At 30.7% G+C, this 20969-nt stretch overlaps 1 protein-coding gene across 13 annotated transcripts in view; it reads right to left on the bottom strand.

Moving 5' to 3' along the window:
- Window positions 1-210: 210 nt before the first annotated feature.
- The window catches only part of LOC143230825 (carboxyl-terminal PDZ ligand of neuronal nitric oxide synthase protein-like), a 44863-nt gene continuing 24104 nt past the window's right edge, over window positions 211-20969 (bottom strand). For 10 of the 13 annotated variants that reach the window (XM_076465026.1, XM_076465032.1, XM_076465034.1 and 7 more), the window contains 5 exons: window positions 17948-18098; window positions 13365-13516; window positions 12439-12651; window positions 7629-7763; window positions 211-7172 (listed from right to left, as the gene is read on the bottom strand). In XM_076465026.1, the coding sequence (XP_076321141.1) occupies window positions 6441-7172; window positions 7629-7763; window positions 12439-12651; window positions 13365-13516; window positions 17948-18098 (1383 nt within the window). In that variant the 3' untranslated portion in view covers window positions 211-6440. The remainder of the gene's footprint in view (window positions 7173-7628; window positions 7764-12438; window positions 12652-13364; window positions 13517-17947; window positions 18099-20969) is intronic. The other 3 variants (XR_013016640.1, XR_013016639.1, XM_076465036.1) reach the window with 3 other exon arrangements.

A 20969-nucleotide genomic window follows, 5' to 3' on the forward strand; every position in this document is an offset into this window, starting at 1 on the left:
ATATCAGATAGATTAGCAATTAAATATAGTTGTTACTTTCTAAAATTGATCATTTAATAATTTTATGAAAATTTTAAAACCTGTTAATAATTAATGTAAAATATGTAACAAATTTTCATATTTTTGTTTAAAAGATTTAATATTCGAAATGGTGTTTTCTAATGTTTGAACTCTGGCACAAACATGCAATTATTAAAAGACAAGGCCCATATACTGAGAATGTTTTATTAGCAATAAAACAAAGCATGTTTTCTTTTTCTCTTGATCTAAGATCCAGATGTGTTTACAAAAAGCTTATCAACTTGATGATTATGATTATTAGTTTTATTTTAAAAGTTAGCTAGAGTAACAATATAACTTCAAGATAGCTGAAATAATTTTTAATAATGTTATAATATTGCTTTAAATGATGAATGCAGTTGTGCTTCCACTGGTTGCTTCTTGACCTCACTTCTGGCCACGTTCAACGTAAAATGTGAGTTCAACCTATCAACTAAGATATGAACTGGAAGCTGTTCTAATGGACATAGTTGTAGTTACCATTATCTATTTCTATTTTGTTTGTTGTTAGGCACAAAGTTACACAACTGGCTATCTGTGCTGTGCCCACTACAGGTATTGAAACTGGTTTTAGAAATCCCTGAATTTTATTAATGAAATTTTACGAATGTTGTTAGGAGTGACTAATACATAGTATAGTACAATTCAAACACAGTATGAAACAAAACATACTTTCCATCTCTATGGGTGCTTTTAATACAGGCTAAACATAGTTCATAAAGTGGTTTTATGTAGTATTCATTAATATTAGAAGATTAGAACATACATTTAAAATTTTGCAGTTATTGTCATATTATACAAACCTATATGTTTCTCAGTTTACCAGTAACTCAAACTTCATGTACTCAGGTAATAAACTATTCCACTGATAAATCGCATCACGATAAGTTAGATCTTTGCCTCAGAAGGATCTCTCCATCTGCTCCTTAGATAAAAAGTGGTTTTATTAATACAAACTGAAACCATCTGTATATGAAATACATTCTTCAATTAGAGTTTCTTACACAAGAAATATCTTTATATTAATATACAAAAGGCAATATAAATGATTCCTTTGTCCTTAGCTCAGAGAAGCTTAAAGCTAACTCATCACAGGGACAAATTCTTCTGGTGGTTTATTACAAGTTCTCTTGACTTTTCAAAGCCTCTCTCAAGAAAATTTGATCACTTTAAAATGTTTCTCCAAATTTACATAACACAGACAACACATTGTAATAATCTCCTCAACACTGTTGGATCAACTGACCAAATGGTAAAACCATACGATTTTTGATAGATTGTTTAGGCAGAGTATTCATGATGAAACTTTGTAGAATGGACAGCAACTGTCTGTTGTGGAGACACAAGTGTAGAGAACAACGTTTCGAAAGGCAGAAGACTTTTGAAACATCATCCTCTACAGACAGTTGCTATCCATTCTACATAGTTTCACAAGATCTTTAGTCAAGTTTTAAAAATTTTCAAACCAATTACCTTAAGAAACAGCTTTCATGAATTAAACACAATGTTTACAAACACAACACATTATGTTTATCTTATTTTATATGTCTATCAGCATAAAACACAAAATCTGTCCAGTCTTTGTTTGTCAAGCTAATAACATAATGTCCTACTACTTTTCTTTGTGTCAACATAGAACAAAATGGTAACCAAATAATGTTTAAAAACACAAATAAAACTAATTTTTATTATACTGTCAACAAATACACTAAGTATGATTACCAGACTGTTTTAATTTTTAATTTATAAACAACATACTCATTTATTTCATAGCAGTATGAGTTCAAATCATAAACCACAATTATTTAATTTTTTTCATCATGACTAGATCATTTTAAAAAAAGTATTTAAATTTCATGAGAGATTTGATAAAATGACAGAGTACTAGCTGATGAACAAATCATGTTGATATGATAAAGTCAAAAACAATAAAACTGAGCATGAAATTCACAAATTTTGTGGGCATAATACAATAACTGTTAAGTATATAACTGACTTCATCATTATTTTTTCTAGAGTTTAAAATTTTAGTTCCTTCCTGACAACTAATTCAAACTTAGCACTTCAACACGTATGACCAGAATGATAGTTATAACCATGATTAATTCAAACTATAAATAATAGAATGGCCACAAATATGTGAGCACATATCCTTTCTTGCTGAGGGTTAACAGTTTTTTCTTTTATATACAAGATTAGATCTATAGTGTGTGTGTATGAATCAGCCTCAAATACTGTGTTATGTCTCTCTGAATTAAATTTCCACCAAGTTTTAACCTCACAAAAGACAAAAAATTGTACTCTTATGAAATAACAAACAACGAATTAAATATATGTAAGAAGAAAAACAATTACATTCATACTTTGCTTCTACAGCTACTTTTCTTTCTTTCTCTTTTTGACACTGATTTAAATGCTAATTTTTTGAATAAAAAAGCTGAGAAATATTTGGCTGCATCACAAATTTGAACTATGTATATTTAATAATTCCAAAACGATAGTAAGTTTTGTTCAACACAGATTACAGTTACACCTTAATTCTCCATCTTGCAAAATCTTTATTTTCTACAGCACAGAGAAATAAAGTAAAAAAAAACAACAACAAATTAACAGGATGAAAATATATCTTCATCACAAGAAATAAACTGCTAAAAACACACAATTTTAACATGTTGTGTCAGATACTTCCTTTCCATCATTTACTTCAAAATAATAACAGAAATACAATAACTTTTGGTGACTCTTAACCAACTTATCTGATAGCTTAAAACAAGAATATAAGGCTTTAATATCACATTTTAGGGTAGATATGAAGTAATACTCCCTCTATGTAGTTGTAAAAACAAATCCAAAGTATAATATGGAAAATTATTCTTGTACCCATCTCTTACAAAATGAAATATTAGCCTTGGTTTGTTGCTTCTTCTATTGAATAAATGCAGCCATATTACACTGTAAATATGAAACTTTAAAAATAACAACAGGAATATTAAAACAAAGATTAAAAATAACCATCAAAAACTTGAAAAACATCAAAATGTTGACCAAAGTCAAAAGATGGTGGTGCCATAATTGCCATTTAACGTAAAACATTTTATAAATTCAGAAAGTAAAGTTGTACCAATTACTTTAGTTACATTTTAAGTAGAAATGTGTGAGTTCACTTTGTGAATAACAGAAATTTACATGCATTCTATTTCTTTAATATTAAATGTTGGACATAACCATAGCTGTGTACAACTTTTAAAGGTGTACCATTATTAATACTGGTATCAGTAGCATACTGGCTTATCAATAAATTAAATTATGACATGTACTGATTGTGTGGCATTTTTGTAAAAATGCTACAAGTAAAAAGAGTTATATGGGATTATTTTACTGTTTGTAAAGACAGTGAAAAGTTTAGTGTTTGTAACAGTTATAAAGATCATATTTCTTGTAGCAGGAGTTCTGTTAAAAGTTTTAATACTACCAACCTTACTGACCATATTAAAAAGAAAAAAACAGCTAAGGGAACTGAGAGAAAATGAGAAAGAACTGCCAGAATTTAACAGCTTTCTATGATAGAAACAGAAGGTAAAGTTAAATTATGGGGCATCAACTATCCTCACACATTACCTATTCAACAGTTTGTGAATGAAATGACTGCAAATGGTTACCAGCCCTTTTAAGTTGGAAACAACACAAGGTTAAATCATCTCATTGAAACACTTGAGCCTAGGTGTGTTATACCAAGTCATAAGTATTTTTCTGAAAATGTTGTACCAAATATTAAAACAAGCACCAACAGTAAACTAAATGGAATGTATTTGGTTATTTAACTCAAGGTCCTGTTTCAGATGAAGACAAATATAGATGGAAGACAAAGAAAAATTTTAGGTGAGCAATGCAAAGATTTAGCTAAGCAGTCTTTTTGTTAACATACTCCAATACTTATATATATATATATTTTTGAGTGCCCACAACACTTTCTGCAACTTATTCCATATTAGATTTCTGCTATGCTGTATCAAAAACACTTATAGCTTAAATAGCACGTGTCCTACCCAACTTCTGACTTGTAAAAAACTCTTTCTATTGACAGGCCATAAACACATAAAGGCTTATCACATTGGCTCACTTTTCAAAGTTAAATATATCAAGTAATATTCTAGGTTGCATGATAGCTGGCCATTCTTAAGTTATGGAGAAACAAAAAAAAACCTTTTTGCTCAATTCCCACAAAGGATACACTGCCTGCAAGGGACACACTGAAATAGTACCACAAATCACAAATATCACCTTAAGTCATGTTAGTACAAGTGGCTTTAATACACTCATAAGTATTTTTCTGAAAATACTGTACCAAATACTAAAACAAATATTGACAGTAAACTAACTGAAATGTACTATACATAAGTCTTACTACAGATATTTGGAGCAACAACATGGCTCATAAATCTCTGATTAGTTTAACAGCCAACTGGATTGCCAAAGATTGTAGTAGAATATCAGCTGTATTGCATGCACATACAGTCTCATACTGGTGAATACCTGTGTAAAAAACTTAAGAACATTCTGTCAAATTAGGCCACTAGCAAGGAGTGAGTTCATGTAGTATTACTTGACAATGGAAGCAATATGATGAAAACCACACAAGATGTACATCTGCCCACCTTGGGATGCTTTGTAGATACACTTCAGTTGGTCAGGCATGAAGGAGTATACTCACAGCATACAGTGATTAATGTCTTGGCTGTGTCACAAAGAACTGTTGGACACTTTAGTCAAACATTTTATTTTAGCCTACCATTAACCAAATGATAAAAAGAGGTTAAATATGGAAAAAAACAGATTGGTACAGGATGAACCAATACAACAGAACTCAACCCTTTCAATACTGCAATCAATTTCCAATATAAGTACTGGAAACTGTAGCAGAAATGTTGAAAATGACATCTATTGATACAATAGCAGTATCTGTGTTAATACCTTTCATGAGAGTTGTAGAAAAGTATGATGATGACTCGGGAATCCATAAGAGAGAGTTATGTGTGTGTGTGTGTATATACATATATACACATATGCATAGAGGGACAGACTATTAATATTTATGATGATCATAGAAACCTGCTTTGTGCTAAGTAAGTTGAAATGTTACTGTCTATTAAATACAAGCTAACTGTTTTAGGGTTTAAATGTTAAGATTGCTTACACATAATATGTGTATGTGTGCTTGATTGTATCTTACACTAACACTTGTAACCCACATGTAATGTTTAAGTGCAATTCAAATATTAGTAACAAAACTGGTAATCAATCCTATAACCATTAAAATATCAGCATATTGAACAATTCCTACAAAATAATATTGATACACCTTTAATAATTTTACACAGAATGGAGAAGTTAGTAGAATTAAAGCTCTCATATTGAGTTACAAAAATTCTGCCTTTGTGTAAAATCTAGGTCATTGCTAACATAATGCTTTTTGTGAGTTAGTTTGGAAAAGATGACACTGCATTAATGTCTGAAATATTTTGTACATTTTTTTCTGATGGCTATTACTTTTTCTCGTAAAAAAAAACAGAACAAAATATTCTCCATAAACATCTGTAAAGTGTGAAAAACCATATTTATGTATTTTTTGATAAATTCAAAACACAAATCAAATAATAACTCCAAATAAAGAACCAACTCCTAGAAAATACTATTACTTCTGGCCTACCTTTTCTGAATTAAAAAAAGATAAAACTAGAATTTCCATGTTGTTCACACAATTCTGAGACTTGTACAGAATATAAAATATATGTCTAACCATCAACATAAGAAGTAATAACACATCTTAATAACTACCAACAACACAAAAAAAGCAATTTTTTATAAGGCACCTGAGAAGGGTTTACAGGACTAACACTATTTCTAGTATTTTCTGTACCTTTTGTCAGTATCCTGAGAAAACCACTTGCAGCTTGCATCATCCTAATATTTACCATCAGCTTTTGTTAGGCATCTAAAAAAAAGATCTTACAGAATTTGCATTTTTTCCAATATTATTTTCAATATGTATGAGACACCTGTAGAGATTTGCATATTTATTACCTCCAGTATTTTCTAAATGTTTTGGTGATGCATCTGAGATGACTTTACAAGACTTGCATTATTACAACTATTTTCTGTCACTTTTTTAAAGGCACATAAAAACTTAATGGGTCTTTTATCACTTTCAATATTCACTGTCAGTTTTATGAATACCCTGAGAACATACAAGACTTGCACAACTTTTCATCCATTGTGAGGTACCTCACACTGCTTTCAGTATTGATATATTATGTATTGCTCCCCTTATTTTCTGTCATTTGTGTGTGTGAGGCACCTTAGAAAACCTAACTAAGCATGCATTACTTCCAGTATTTTCTATCAGCTTTTGTAAGTATACCCTGAGAAGATGTTATGCAACTTTTACTGCTCCCAACATTTTTTGTCTCTGACAGAATTTGTTGTGGGTCATGAAGATCTAGTTTTAAAATATCATCAGTAACTTGAGTTAAAAAGGTTTCTGAGGTATTAGAAAAGCTGCACTGGTTTCCATAACTTTCAGTTGTTGAAGAAATGCCTGGGTGAGTTTTATGTAAAAAATTCCAAATGGAAAAGTCTGAAAACTGACCTAGATGGTCCCTCTGGTGACCTCCAGTAGAAATATCAGGGGGGGATTTACAATTTTTATTTGTAACAGGTAAATCTAGGGTTAAAGTTGGTAAAACAGTTGTTGTTGGGGGAAAATTGGATGCAACATTAGCACCATTACCCACAACGGCTATCTTACTGGAATCAGATGAAGCCACATCAGGAAGTGTGGGCAGAAAAGAAAGAGGTAGGTCACTGTTTGAAGAAGTAAAGCTAACACGGGATGGGCTATTAGGTTGAGACATACTAGTAAGAAAGGTAGAAAATTTATCTTGAGACCAGCTGTGTGTTTTGGAACTATCTGAGGATGTAAAAACTTCTGAGCTATTGCTTCTAGTAGGCTGTTGTTGTGAAGAAAGACTGGCTGATGCTAAAGAAGACTGTATGGCTTTCAGAGAACCATTTCCACCAGTACTGAACCTTGAACAAGAGCTGTTTTCAGTAAGCTAATTAAAACAAGAAGATCCAAAATAAGTTATATGCAATTTAACTTATAACTCAGAGCTTATTATATGGTTATGATAGAAAAAAAAAAAGATTATAAGAAATGTTTATTTTAAATGTAAACAATTTTTATGTATCATCATAAATGACAAAAATAAATACTGTAAATATATGATTTATTTTATGAAATAATTATTTCTTGTGAAAATATACCCTCAACTGTATTCATTTATGGAATACTTTACACCTGTTTAATTTTTTCACCAGTAGCATTAATGAAATTGTGATCATTTAAAGGGCCACATACTTTCAAAACAAATTTTGCCAAACAGATTACATTTGTCACAGTTTCATGTTTAGTGTAGCTAGTTTTTTGCCTTTGCAAAATTAAATGTTGTATCTATAATAATGGTTTCAAAAGCAGAAACCAAATTCAATGATTGCCAGAAAATACACACCTGAAGAGAGGTGGGTCCACAGATTTCTGCTCCCCATTGTTTAGCTTTCTTCTCTAGCACTTTGACATGTTGTATTAGACTCTGAATATGATCCAAAAGTTGTTTATTGTGTACCATTAATTGATGGTTCTGGGACTGGAAAGAAAGAAAGAAGCTGAGTATTTTTACTCATCTTTTGCACTGAATTACAAAAATGTTAGCATCTTTGGTATGAGATGGTTTCCAATAATATCACTAAAATTTAATGTAGTCTTAAAAATAAAAACTTAGATGCCATAGTCTAAGAAATAATACTAATATTATTAATAACTTCTGTTCAAAGGTCAAAACAAGCTACCTACATAGATGAAAATTAAAAACTAAACCAGTAAATAACGTACCTAATTTAATACATATTGGTTTAATTAGGAGCGAGCAATGTGATACAACAGAAACATATAATTAGGCTATTTCAGTTCACTATCGGATGTCTTTGCTCTTATCAGTATTCAAATATGAATACAACACATTTTACAATTCCAGTAATAATGATGATAAATAAATTTTCTTTTTTTCCTTCTCTTCTTGCAAATAACCATTTGAATACCAAAATTGAAAAGTAAATAGATCACTAAGTTCTTCAAGACACACATAACAATCACACGTCCAAGTTCTAAGTTGCTAAATGAGTGTGATTTATCAGAGATATGGCTATTATTATCATTGTACTTTTACACCATATCCTTTGTACAGAGTACTACACTACAACAGAGTATAATGCAATACACAAAAATATATCAGTTTACAAATAGAACAACAAAACATCCTGTCACAAGTCAGGGCCAATTTTATCATAAATTTCTACAAAAATTAAACCAAAACGACTTTGTAAAATATTCAATGTTACTGTAATTCACTTGTTCTGTTTTCAGTTCATACCTCCTGTAGTGTTAAAAATAATATGTACTGATCTCCTATCAGAGACCTAATGTTAAATTGATGATGATGTGGTTATTAAATATTTAACATACACTATCCTTGTTTCAAATAGTAAGACTTGGATATCTTCAACTACTTAATCATTTTACACACAGATATAACTTTGATCTACTCTGAGAAAGATCAAATATGAAATAATGTGTGTCTATAGATATACATACCAAGCATAAACCCATATATATATTATAAACACAAGTTTTATAATGAGTAATATTTAAAACAAAATTTAAATTACTAACTTTTAATTCAGGGTTCATTATGCAATTAGCTATGAGTATAAGTGTGGTCAAAGTGCACGAGTCATAAACTTGTACACAGAGCCATTCAACATAGTATTATGAATGTGATGTTAGAGTCATGCCCACAGGACATGGGGGAGTTAGGGAGCCATTTCACCTGCTACTTCAGAGCAAACCATACGCTCTCAATGAAAGACTGAAGAAAAAAAGGAAAAGAAAAAGGGAGAGAAGAAAAGGAAAGAAAAGAAAAACAATAAAAAAAAAAAAATGACAGAAAATATGGAATGGGGAAGAAATATGGATCACATAGAGAGGCAGGAAAATCACTGTAAGAATATCAAGCTTAATACTTGACTTTTACTTCTTCTTCACTGATTTCCTTATTGTTGGAGAGTGAGCACACACATGTTAGTAAACAACTGAACAGTAGATCAAGCAAGATGATGCAATGAGCAATGTAATTCTATGTCAAGTTTTTTTTTCTTTTACATCTTGTTATGGTTGAATAATGAATATCTAGAATAGGGGTGACCAGGAAGATCATCTGAACATACGTGATTCTTCTGATGTAAATTGAGGAAATTTTCTTGAACTTTTGCACCTGCAGAGTACAGATCTTCCATGGTTTGAGGAAAAATTCACAGAGCTTGTTGGCTGACATAAACACTGGTTGAGTTGGGATATTCAAAATGAAATTTTGAATCTGGTTGTGATTAACAGGAGAAAATTAATAATTGATGAAGTAAGATCCAGTAATTTTTATTCTGTCATCATAGATGAAATCATGGATGTCAGTTGTGATGAGCAACTTTCTCTCTGCCTTTGCAAATTTCAGTAGGTGTCATTAAAGAAACATTTTTAGGCTTCTTCTTGGTAAAATCAACGAAAGTCCAAGCTCTTTTTGAATTGATTACAAAAACTTTAGTACAAGAGGGTTTCAATCTCTCTCTGATAGTTGGTTAAGGATACAACAATGCCAGTAACATGAAAGGTGAACATGCTGGGCTTCAAAGTCTAATCAAAACTCTGGCCCTAAAATCAATTCATGTCCACTGTTTTGGTCACTTACTAAATCCCCACTCAAAAAACCCTAAAGAAAGCTCAATCACTGAAAAACATCCTAGGAACAATGCAATCAATATATCATTTTGTCCAGGGAAGGTTCAAGTGTCATCAAATTTTTCAGAAAATTCAAAAAAGTCATGTGGAAAAAGTCATTATACTTCAGTCTCAGCATGAGACTCACAAAGCTTTAAGACATGCCACAGTGGTGGTCTCGAAGAACTGCATTGAAGCTACAATTTTTGCCTTTCTTAAAATTGTTTCAAATAATCCCAACACTTCAGCCACGAGTAAAGGACTTTTAGTTTCAGTCTGTGACTTAGAATTCATCTTCACTCTCCTATTCTTGAAAAAAACTTTAAGTGAAACTTCATCTTTGACAACTTACCTTAAATTAGAAAAAACTGATATCTGTTTGGCAAGAAAATCTACTGTTTTAACAATCAACAATATTAAATCACTGAAGAAAAACGAAAATTTTTTAAAGCTATGAGATAAAGCCACAAATTTGATGACAGACATAAAAGAAATAATTAAGGTAAAACAAGATATCGGTTTCAAAGAATTAACCATACCTCGCCACCGAATACTGACAGAACATGCCTTAGAAGCTGGATTTTCATGTGCTACTGCAGATTTTGATAGTTCAACTTCTTATGCAAGAGACACCATCTTCTTTCCCACTGTTCTTACTTTTAAAGAGCAAATTCAATCTCATTTTGATGAAAATTATCAAAATATTCTTTGTGGTCTCTCTTCTATCATAATGCAACCAGAAAAAGAAGATGCTACAGATGATGTCTCATTACTTTGTGACTTTTGTGCACTGAATGAGAATCAATTATCTTCAAAAGAAAGACTGTGCTTGGTCTTGTCAATCAAGAAAAACAAAATCCCCCTTTGTCTTCAGGACATAATTTGTCAAAATGAATTTATGAGAATTGCATCTCTCAGCTCCTTCCAACTTCTTCACAGTTGGTGAAAATATTCAGCACTGTTCAAGCCACATTCTGTTTTGCTGAAAGATCATTCACTGCTTTACATCAAATCAAAATTTACTTACTTTCTACCACTGTACATAAAAGACTGTTTCATGTTGCCATTTTGTATATTTAACAAGAAATAATAAATTTTGTGATTGAGAACAAAATGGAAGAGATGATCAATGCTGTTGCTCATCAGAAGAATCATAAAAACTTATTGCTTACTTGAATTTTATTTGGCCTTATGTTATATTCGTTAAAAAAGTGAAAACACTAGCTGCAATGAAAATTTATGTGTACAGTTTATGATTCTTAAAAGCAAAAATATGTTGTAACGTTTTCAGAGTGATCAGGGTACTTAACATTTATGTTTACGTTTTTTATTCTTAATAACAAAGATATGACTTTACTTTCTCGGAAGGGTCAGGGTAATAACCCCCCAGATGAGAAATATGCCCTGGGGGCCTGGTTAAAGTTATCAACTTTTCTTCATTTCTTGATATATTAATGTTTTTACAAGAGTCTGTCTTAGAGTGGAGAAAATTCCAGATATAATAATACAGAACAATACTCAATAAAACAATAAATATACGTTTAGGAGCTTATAGAGGTTATACAAACATAATATACAAGTTTTACAATAGAATATGAATTTTTTGTTCTTTGCATGAACACTGTCTTGCACTGAAACATTCTGGTGCCAAAAATGTATAATGATTAGACTGCACTAATTCATTATATATTTTGTATACAGTAGGCTTGTGATAGTTACTAAAAGCTTAATGTACATTTAAATAATACATTTAAAATTATAGACAACAATACTTCTCCAATATGAGGTCAGTACAATGCACATTTAGTTAAAACACATACTATAAATATCTGCTAACACAACTGCAAACTTTGGTATACCATAAAATAAAACAGTGTTTAAGTGTATTATCTTCAAATAATATGTTGGAATGATTTCTATAGTTAGCTAGTTATGATAAGACTGAATCATACCCAAGACTTTATTGCACTTATTCTATTTAATCACCCTTGTCTCATAATAATAGTTCCAGTTACAGATCTGAATATAAAGTGAAATATCATAATCTCTAACAAAATATAACTATCTCCAATAAACTGTGATGCGTATCATAAAAAAAAAACAACAGTGGTTTCTGAAATCAAATTCCTAAAAATAGTGGCTACTACCATCAATATTTCAAAAAATAAATGTGAATGTTATCCTAAAAAATCCTAATAAATAATAATTCCTATAATCTAAGTTTTTAATTAATAGTTATATTTACAGTTCTGTTGGTTTTTATCACAATAGCTCTACAATATTTGATCTCATTTTTCAGTTTTATTTTAACATCAACTAAATATTTCTTTCTATATTAAGAATCATGATACTCAGTGATTTTTGACACCTTTTCACAATTTGATTTATGATCTACTTTGTTATTCTTTAAAGGTTTAGTAAACTCCAGAATTAAGAAGAGACTATTATACCACCAACAGTCCAATAAATATGCTATGTAAAATATAATATCTCACTTGAGCCTCCAATCTAGCTGAGTTTTCAGCAGCTAGCTGATCTTTCAACATGTGAACCTGAGAAAGTGCAGCCTGAGTCTGCTGAGACTGCTGTTTTAATTGCTCTTGAAGTAGCTGTATTTGATGATAAACACTAACCGACATACCCTCAGGAATACCACTGCTCACAGTCTCTACATTATCATTCAAAGGAGAAAGAGACATTTCTCCTGCCTAAAATAAAACAATTTAGAAGCATTGAAATAATATATTATGAACTGAACATATATATTATATTAAAAACTACTAAGACCATCTAGTTAACTAAAAATAAAATCAATATTGAGTTGAGCTTCAAAAGAAAAGGTTTTCACATGAATCTACAGAATTATCAAACTCTTTCAAATAAAAGTACATTGTAAATGTTTTAACATTTTTTTCCCTTGAATATAACCTACTTATTTAAAGCATCAGGACACTGCTTCAGCAGATTTTGGCTTTGTAAAACAAGAACATTTAAACCTACTATGAACATATATAAATATAACAAAATATGCACAAACATTTTTCATAGTCTCTGGTTCAACATATGACTGCAAGTTAGTACGTTTTGTTAGAAAGTCAAAATATTCTACTATATATACAGAAAATCAATGCATTAATTGGCCAAACAAATATACAGAAAAGCATCAATATGTTGTACTGACAGAGATCTTGGAACTTTATTCAATATATATATATCAGAGAACTGGCACAGCCAATTTGGAACCTTTACCTTTGTTTTGAGATATAATAAATGTCCAGTATTATGTTAAAGGAAACAGGTAGGGCTGAAATCTGACTTTAACATCAGTCAAGTAATTGAGAAACACCAATGTTCAATTGTACCTTTTCAGTGTGAAGGCATGAAGAAGATAAAACACTAGAGGCTACTATAGCTACAGTACCTGAAAGTCCATAATATTAGGAGCTACTTCTGTAGATAATGTAGAGCTGGGTTGTTGTTTACAGAGTGTAAGTGCAGTATTGCTTTTAGATTGTTCCCCAGCTTGGGTGTTCAATCTCTGAGGTTGTGAGGTATGCACTCCAATTAAACAACCTGAGAAATAAGTACAAATATACAAATTTTAATATGTAGTTATATCACTGAAAACAAGTGTAGGATTTCAATTTTTTTATTTTTTTTCAAACCAGTTGCTAAAATAAAGACTAAAATTAAGTTTATCAAAATCTCTTTTAAACAGTAATTAGGTTAATAAATAAATACAATTGTTCAAATCAGTTTAAAATTTTACTATATCAGTATTAATATGAAAGAAAAATTGCAATCAGAATCAAAACCAGATGGTAGACAATTGAAATAAAAAGAGTAATTTCAATTACTTAGCCAGTACTTTTCAAGTCTGAGAAAAGACTGCACATACCTCCCCCACAATTAACAAACTGATTATATATTAAAAAAAAATGTATGTTCAAAACAAATTGTACAGTTATTAGTTCATTTACTCAAACATGTGATTTATTTAAATCAGTCATACCTGCTATTTTTGCATATTATGGCCTAACTGTTGAAAACAATAAAAGAATGATTACATGAATTTGTCAGTTCTCCAACCTAAAAGTAAGTTTCTGTAAATCTTGTGACTAGGTTGGAATCTTTGGCAAAAAGTAAAAAAAAAAGATGTGTTTACAGACATAAACTGTCAAGTTAATTCTTATCAAAGTCCAATAGAGAAATTTTAATTTGCACTTGTAAGAATGTTTTTTCTTTTTTCTTCAGTTATAATCTAAATATACTTCTGAGCTAATCAATTACACAATGAATAAATATTTGGAAGTAAGCAGCTGATTGCCGTAATGTAAAGTGGATTTCCAGGTGTAAAAGACATACTGACATGCAATACGTTTTAGCATATGCCGAGAGAGGGACAAAAACATAGTAATCCAATTTAATGGCTTTTGTTTTCTTCATATATATAAACAAAACTACTACAGCTGGGAGGTAACAAGAATTTGCTGATCAATTAATAAAATGGCTCATTAATTGACTGTATTCAGTTAATCATTTATTCTCATTTGGCTAATTGGAATAATTCATGAACAAAAACATCAATTTTAATCAGCTGTTTATTTTCATGAACTATAACACTATTCAATTAATCTGAACAACTTTTCATTAATCAAAAATTATAAGAAATTATAATGGTAATATTTCAATTACTTAAACAGTTGGAATGATCAAAAACTGTGAATTAAAAAAACAACTTTGATTAGTTGATCACTTCCATGATGTTAATTTATTTCAATTAATCAATTACTTTACAGTAATTGACATAACTGATGCTCAAAGATAACCTTCCAGCTGTAAAAACTATTCAACAGTTAAGAGTTATCTACATTTGCCATCCATAATTTTTAAATTAGAGACTAGAGACACAACAGCTAGTCAACAGCATTCACAACCAACTCTTGAGCTGCTCTTGTCTCACCAAATAGTAAGAGTTGATGGTTGTCCTCATAACAAATCACAGACCCAAAGAGAGAAGTTCAATTTTTTGTGAAAATTGGGTATGATCTGTAACCCCACAGATTCAAAGACTAGCACACTAACCACTTGACAATACTTTCTTTCAAATTAATGGCATCACATTCATTTACAGATAACCAATTTTTCCTGAATCATAAAATATGTGTTAGCTTTATTATGATCATAATATCTTGCTCCTAAACAAAAATCTCTAAGCAAAATGTTTTTGATTTAAACTCTGACCTAAACATCCAGAAGTTAGCAGATGACTTTCCATACAATTAAGGTAAAATAATTTGAGCTTCATAACTATGACCTTGAATTTCAAAGGTAACACTGTTTGTATTTGCCATGCAATAATCAAATATATACAATAATGGAAAATTTTTGTTTTTAATATAGTGAGGAAAAGTATATAAGAAGCAAATATTAAGAGAATGCCATCCCTTTTTATGTGAAAATGAACTGCACCAGGGTAAAACCATGTTTTGATAGCTTACAATGTGAATGGTTCATGATATTAGGAAAACACTTAGGTTCAAAAGGTTATTTAGAGATAAAAATAGCCTTATAACCCCAAACTCAAGCACTTTCAAAGGATGAACATTTCTTCATCACAGGCAAACTAGGAATGTGTTTATCACTGGGTGATTGGTTGATTGCTTTTCACAGAAGAGATTACTGCACCTGTAGTTGAAAGATTAATACTGAAGCTTTTATGATTAGTAACTTGAAAATTTCTGATCAGTGTTGTAGCTGATACAGAGAAAAAAATGTTATTATTCATTTTATTTCACAATTTTCAACTTTTTATTTCACTGTAAATTGATGATTTCACTAAAATTAGTGTTCAGTTAGAGAAAATAAGAGATAAAAGTTTACTGAAAAAACTTTTGATATTTGTTTAGGAGGTTTCTAAACAAGGAGGTTGGAAATATGAAAAAAATTTATGATGAAAATAATAATTATTTTCATTAGCATGAAAATCACCTTTAATTGACTTAAAGTATTCATACATTCACAGACAAATTTTTAGTAATAACTAAATTTAAAAAATCTGATTTTTTTTGTGATACAGACTTGTAATGTTTACCAAAAGCTTAACAAATTTTATATAAAGATATACAAAGCAAATTCAGAATTATAGTAAACATTATTATGTATATCTTCATAAATATTGAGCTAGTCAATTTAACCAAGACTCTGAACATAGGGTTAATAATAAAAATGGTCAAGGTAGAAAATTGAAACTTTCCAAGAGTGATGTTAAATACCTCAGAGTAAGTTATTTATCAGATATATGAAGGTGAAGTATAGATCTTGCCAACAATCTCTAGATATGGATATTAGATCAAAAACAGTTAGACACACTTTAATACAAAGTGACATAAGAGAACACATAGCTGATTAAAACCTGCTGCTGACAACAGGTAGCCAAACCAAAAGGTAAAATGACTATCAGACCACATACAGTGAAACAAGCAAAGCTAAAGACATGCACTCTTTATAGAAACAAGTGGTTGAGCAACACTCAAAGACAGTTTGTTTGATAGTAGAGGGGAAAAATTAGTATCATAGTCAGTGTAAAACATCTCAGTATAACACAATGGTAAAGTTAAGGCTGCATCTCAGTCATCTATACAAAACTGTTGGCTTCCTGTACATGAAAATTCTGATCCATAATTCCATTTCCTCAAGAACACAATTTATCAGGCAGGGACACATCTTCCAACAAAGCAATGACTCTAAGCATACAGTAAATGTGATGAAATGCTATCTTGATGGCAAAGGAGCCAACAGAACACTTATAACCATGGTTTGACTTGTACAAAGTCTCAGTTTGAACATTCTTGAGGCTTTATGGGTCCATGTGAAAACTTTGAAAGTCAAAGTCCAACCCAATGACTTGCCTGAAATCTACTGGTATACAAGATGTTATTGTTAAGCTCAAAGCTACAAAAGGGTTATCTGAGCTCTGCCAACCACATATATCAAAAGCCAGTTCTTAACAGTATAAGTCTGCAGACATACCACTGTGCCACTGGGGGCTAAAGGATATTTGGAACAATATTTCACAATGCAGACAAATAAACTGTATGATACCATAAAAACAAGATGTTTTACTTTTGGCATATAAAAGGTACCACATACAAAACAGTAGTGTATTTTCAATGAGAATTTACCATTAATAACTTCATCATCTAGCTGCAATTACTCACTATTTGTAACTTCTGCATATATAAACTGATACATAAAGCTCAGTCTCTATACAATGAGATAAAATCATGTTAAAACATGTTTATGGTAAAACTTCTCATAAAATTAACAAAATAAATGAATTGCTAATATCCAAAAGTAATAAGAAATTCTGAAATAATTCTGTAACAGTCAAGATAAAAATTAAAACATGTTTAAAACTGCCACACAGATACCTAATTATTTTATAGCTTTATTAAATTTATAAATGTTCTGAAGCTATAACATTACCTGGGCACACCTGATGAAGGAAACTGGTATGAAAGTTATCAAATGAAAAAGATCATAAATTTGAGAAACAGATTATGAGGAATGAAAATTTCCGGGTATGGTTTAATTACATGGTCAAAGCATTGATACTTTGAATTTTAAGGGAAAAGCAAAAATCTAAGTAATGTAGTATAAATCTGAAATCCTGTAACACTTTAATGTTCACAGACTTGCTTTCAAGAAATTTGAAAGAACAATAAAAAATATGATGACTCCTATGATGTTATAAACATAAATTAAAAGAATTATTATGCAAACTTCATCTTGACAGAAATGTGCTAAATGTGTTATACCTTTTGATAGTAATATCACCATGCTAACAGGCACAAAAGATTGTAAAATCAAGAGCATTGTGAAGTAGATTAACCTCAGCCAAATATATTACACAAAAGCTTGATTTGGCTACCATTTTAATATTAATATTACTTTGCTGAAAGGTATGAAAGATTATACAAAAAAAATGGAAAGAAATCTTACTTTTATTTGGAGGCTGTAATGATTCACCTCTGTTAACATCCTCATGAAAATCCTTTTGGCTTTCACCACTTGAAGTTGCAAGAGCTAAGCTGGTCTTATGGCAGGCTTCAAATGCTTGACTTACAGAGTGCACTATTCTCATGGCTTCTGCCTGAAATAATTTTCAAAAATTCAACAAAATTCTGAAACTTTAAGTAGCTTTTAACATTCACAATTTTAAATAACTTTCTGATCACTTCAGAATTTATATTAATTTTTAAATCCAAATGAAAACTGATTTTGGTTTTAAAAAAAATCCCTTTCATGTATTTTCTTCAAAAGGTGATATAATAAACTAATATCATTTGTTATTACACTGCAAGAAATTTTGTTTAGAGTTGCTATTCTCTTACTTACAGATTAGGTAGTTTACTGAAACTTTACAAAATACACAAGACAAGTACATTTGAAAATAAAAAAATGAGGCAAAACACCTGAACTCAATGATTCTGAGTTCATGCAGCCTTCAAGACATAAAAATGACTACCACAGATCTTTGGTATGAGATGAACAATCATGTACCAAATGACAAAAAAAATCCAGATCTACAGTACTCAAAAGACACAATGAGAATGGAATATTTGGTTATGTAGCAGTTAAAAATAACCTTTACTTCAACCTCCAAATATTGGCAAGAAACTAAAATTTGTAAAAATGTGAAAACCTGAAATATTTTAGTTCTATAAAATACATAGTTTACATATTTTTCTGGTTTTTTCCTTTGGTATTTTTTTTTCAAAATAATACCATTAATTAGTAGTTATTTTGTCAGAATATTACTAATACTGCTACTTCATTATTAATTTTGTTACTTTGAAGTTCTTTCATACAAAATATAAAAACATGAAACAGAAAATTAAATAATAAATTAATACTAACATGAAATATGGTGAATTCTAAATGAGATTTAAAATGTTCATGATAACTAAACATACCTGCCCAGATATATGGACTGTCAACTTAAAGACCTACTCATATATACATTAATAGAACATTCCCTTTGTTTACATATTCAAAATAGACTAATTATGTAATGTTTCAATGTGTGTGTAAATCCTACAAATTAAAAGATGCATTCTTAAGATGTCTTCAAAGCATCAATTAAAAGAAAAGATATTTCAGTCACTCAAAGCAGTAAAATAAAAGATACCTGTTCTTCAAACATAGATGTCACTAATCCATGAATTAACACTGGCAAACAAAACAAAATATATTTTCCACTTTGCAAAATTACGTACATTCACAACTGGTGATTGACTGAGGGATAAAAATACTAGATAGGTTTGAAAGTTGCAAACTTTGTCCTACTGGAACGATTTTTTCATCAGTGGTCAGGAATTGACTTCCAAATTGTATCCAATTGTAAAGGGTATCACAAAAATTCTCACATGGTAATCAATAATCAGTATATAAAATCTTTAACTCAGACACAAGTATGAATTAACAACTTCAGTGGAACTTACAGCTCAAATAGGACCTCACAAATAGTAATAAAGGGAGCAGTCAGGACACTGCCAGCCCTATCACATGGAGTTAAAGAGGAGAACATTGGGCATGACTGAGATGATTGTTGAATAGACACCCAAATGGATAAGATAATGGGTAGGAAGAAGGAAGGATTTCTCCAGTTTGATCAACCAGCTAAACTGAGCTGCCTCCAAAAGAAGCAGCCAAGTGTATTGGGCAGACTCCAGTAATCCATGTAATGGTAAAAGCTCAACCCTTTGAGCCTGAATAAGTCTGGCAAAACCTTTACCATGTGACAAAGGATTTGCAGTATCACAGTACGCCCAAAATTAAGAGTGTGAAATTGATAAATCACCCGATAATGAACAGACCAAAGCATCTTGACCATTACAATATGGGAATATGGAGATAAGCATTTGAGACATCATTCTTTGTCATCAATAAATCAGAAGAAAAAGCCCACCTGATAATCAAATATTACTTCATGGTAAAATAAGGTAGCACCAAGAAGCAAATGAGGCAAGATGGATCAGTCACAGGCCACCAGTCTCCAGTTTTCTTGTGGATAACAAAGAAACAGGAATAAAACCCCAGAGAAGGGGGGAACCACAGGTTTTATAACATTCTGAAAAACTTCTTCAGAATAAAGTGGAGCAACATCAGAAGAAGAAAGGTTATTAATGATCAATCTGTTTATAAATAATTGCCAGTAATTCCAAAGTTGAGCTCTCCCACCTGAAGCCTGAGTAAAGTGCTGCTAGAAGGTACAACTCCATCATAACAACTTGCACTTCAGAATTCATAATGCAAAGGAAACCATATACAACTGTGTCAGTAAAAAAGGAGATGTATAGAAGAAAAGAGTAAGCTCTGTAAATGGTGGAAAATTAAATAATACCATGATGAAATGAGGTATTAATAACAACAACTTATAATAAGTTAGAAGCAGGAAAATAAAAGATACAAAAATTCAAAATTTGATGATAGCACTAAATAAGATATCAAAACCTAAACATTGCAAAACTAAAATTGATAGTTAGGTAGAATAGCACAGAGGAGAAAACACTGGTCACATGTTTCAGTTGCAGTAAAAAAGGGGAATGAGTTTTCTGATATTTTCTTTTATAATTTTAACTTATAACTTACCAGGTTTAACATTCATATTTTCTATTCATTATTTTAAAATTAATCAAAAATAACATTTCACCAAAAGTGAGATTTGGACCCCAGGGGGAGCTTTCAACAAATATGTGACATCTTATACCACCACACAATTCTCTCATTTCCACATTTTGCATGTGTTCCTAGGCCTTTAACTCATCAACTTTAACCTAGTGGAAAGAGATAAATTCATCACTAACGTTACAATGCTACTCACTTTAATTGAGTATTAAATTAAATATTTCACCTTTGTTAGCTTCACTACAAGTTTCTGCTTATTGACTCTCTACAACAACAAAAAGTGCTTTGTTATCTTGAACCTACCTCAAATTAGCAACTTCTGGTATCAATAGAA

This window comes from Tachypleus tridentatus, chromosome 10, assembly GCF_004210375.1.
Source record: "Tachypleus tridentatus isolate NWPU-2018 chromosome 10, ASM421037v1, whole genome shotgun sequence".
Classification (NCBI taxonomy): Eukaryota; Metazoa; Arthropoda; class Merostomata; order Xiphosura; family Limulidae; genus Tachypleus; species Tachypleus tridentatus.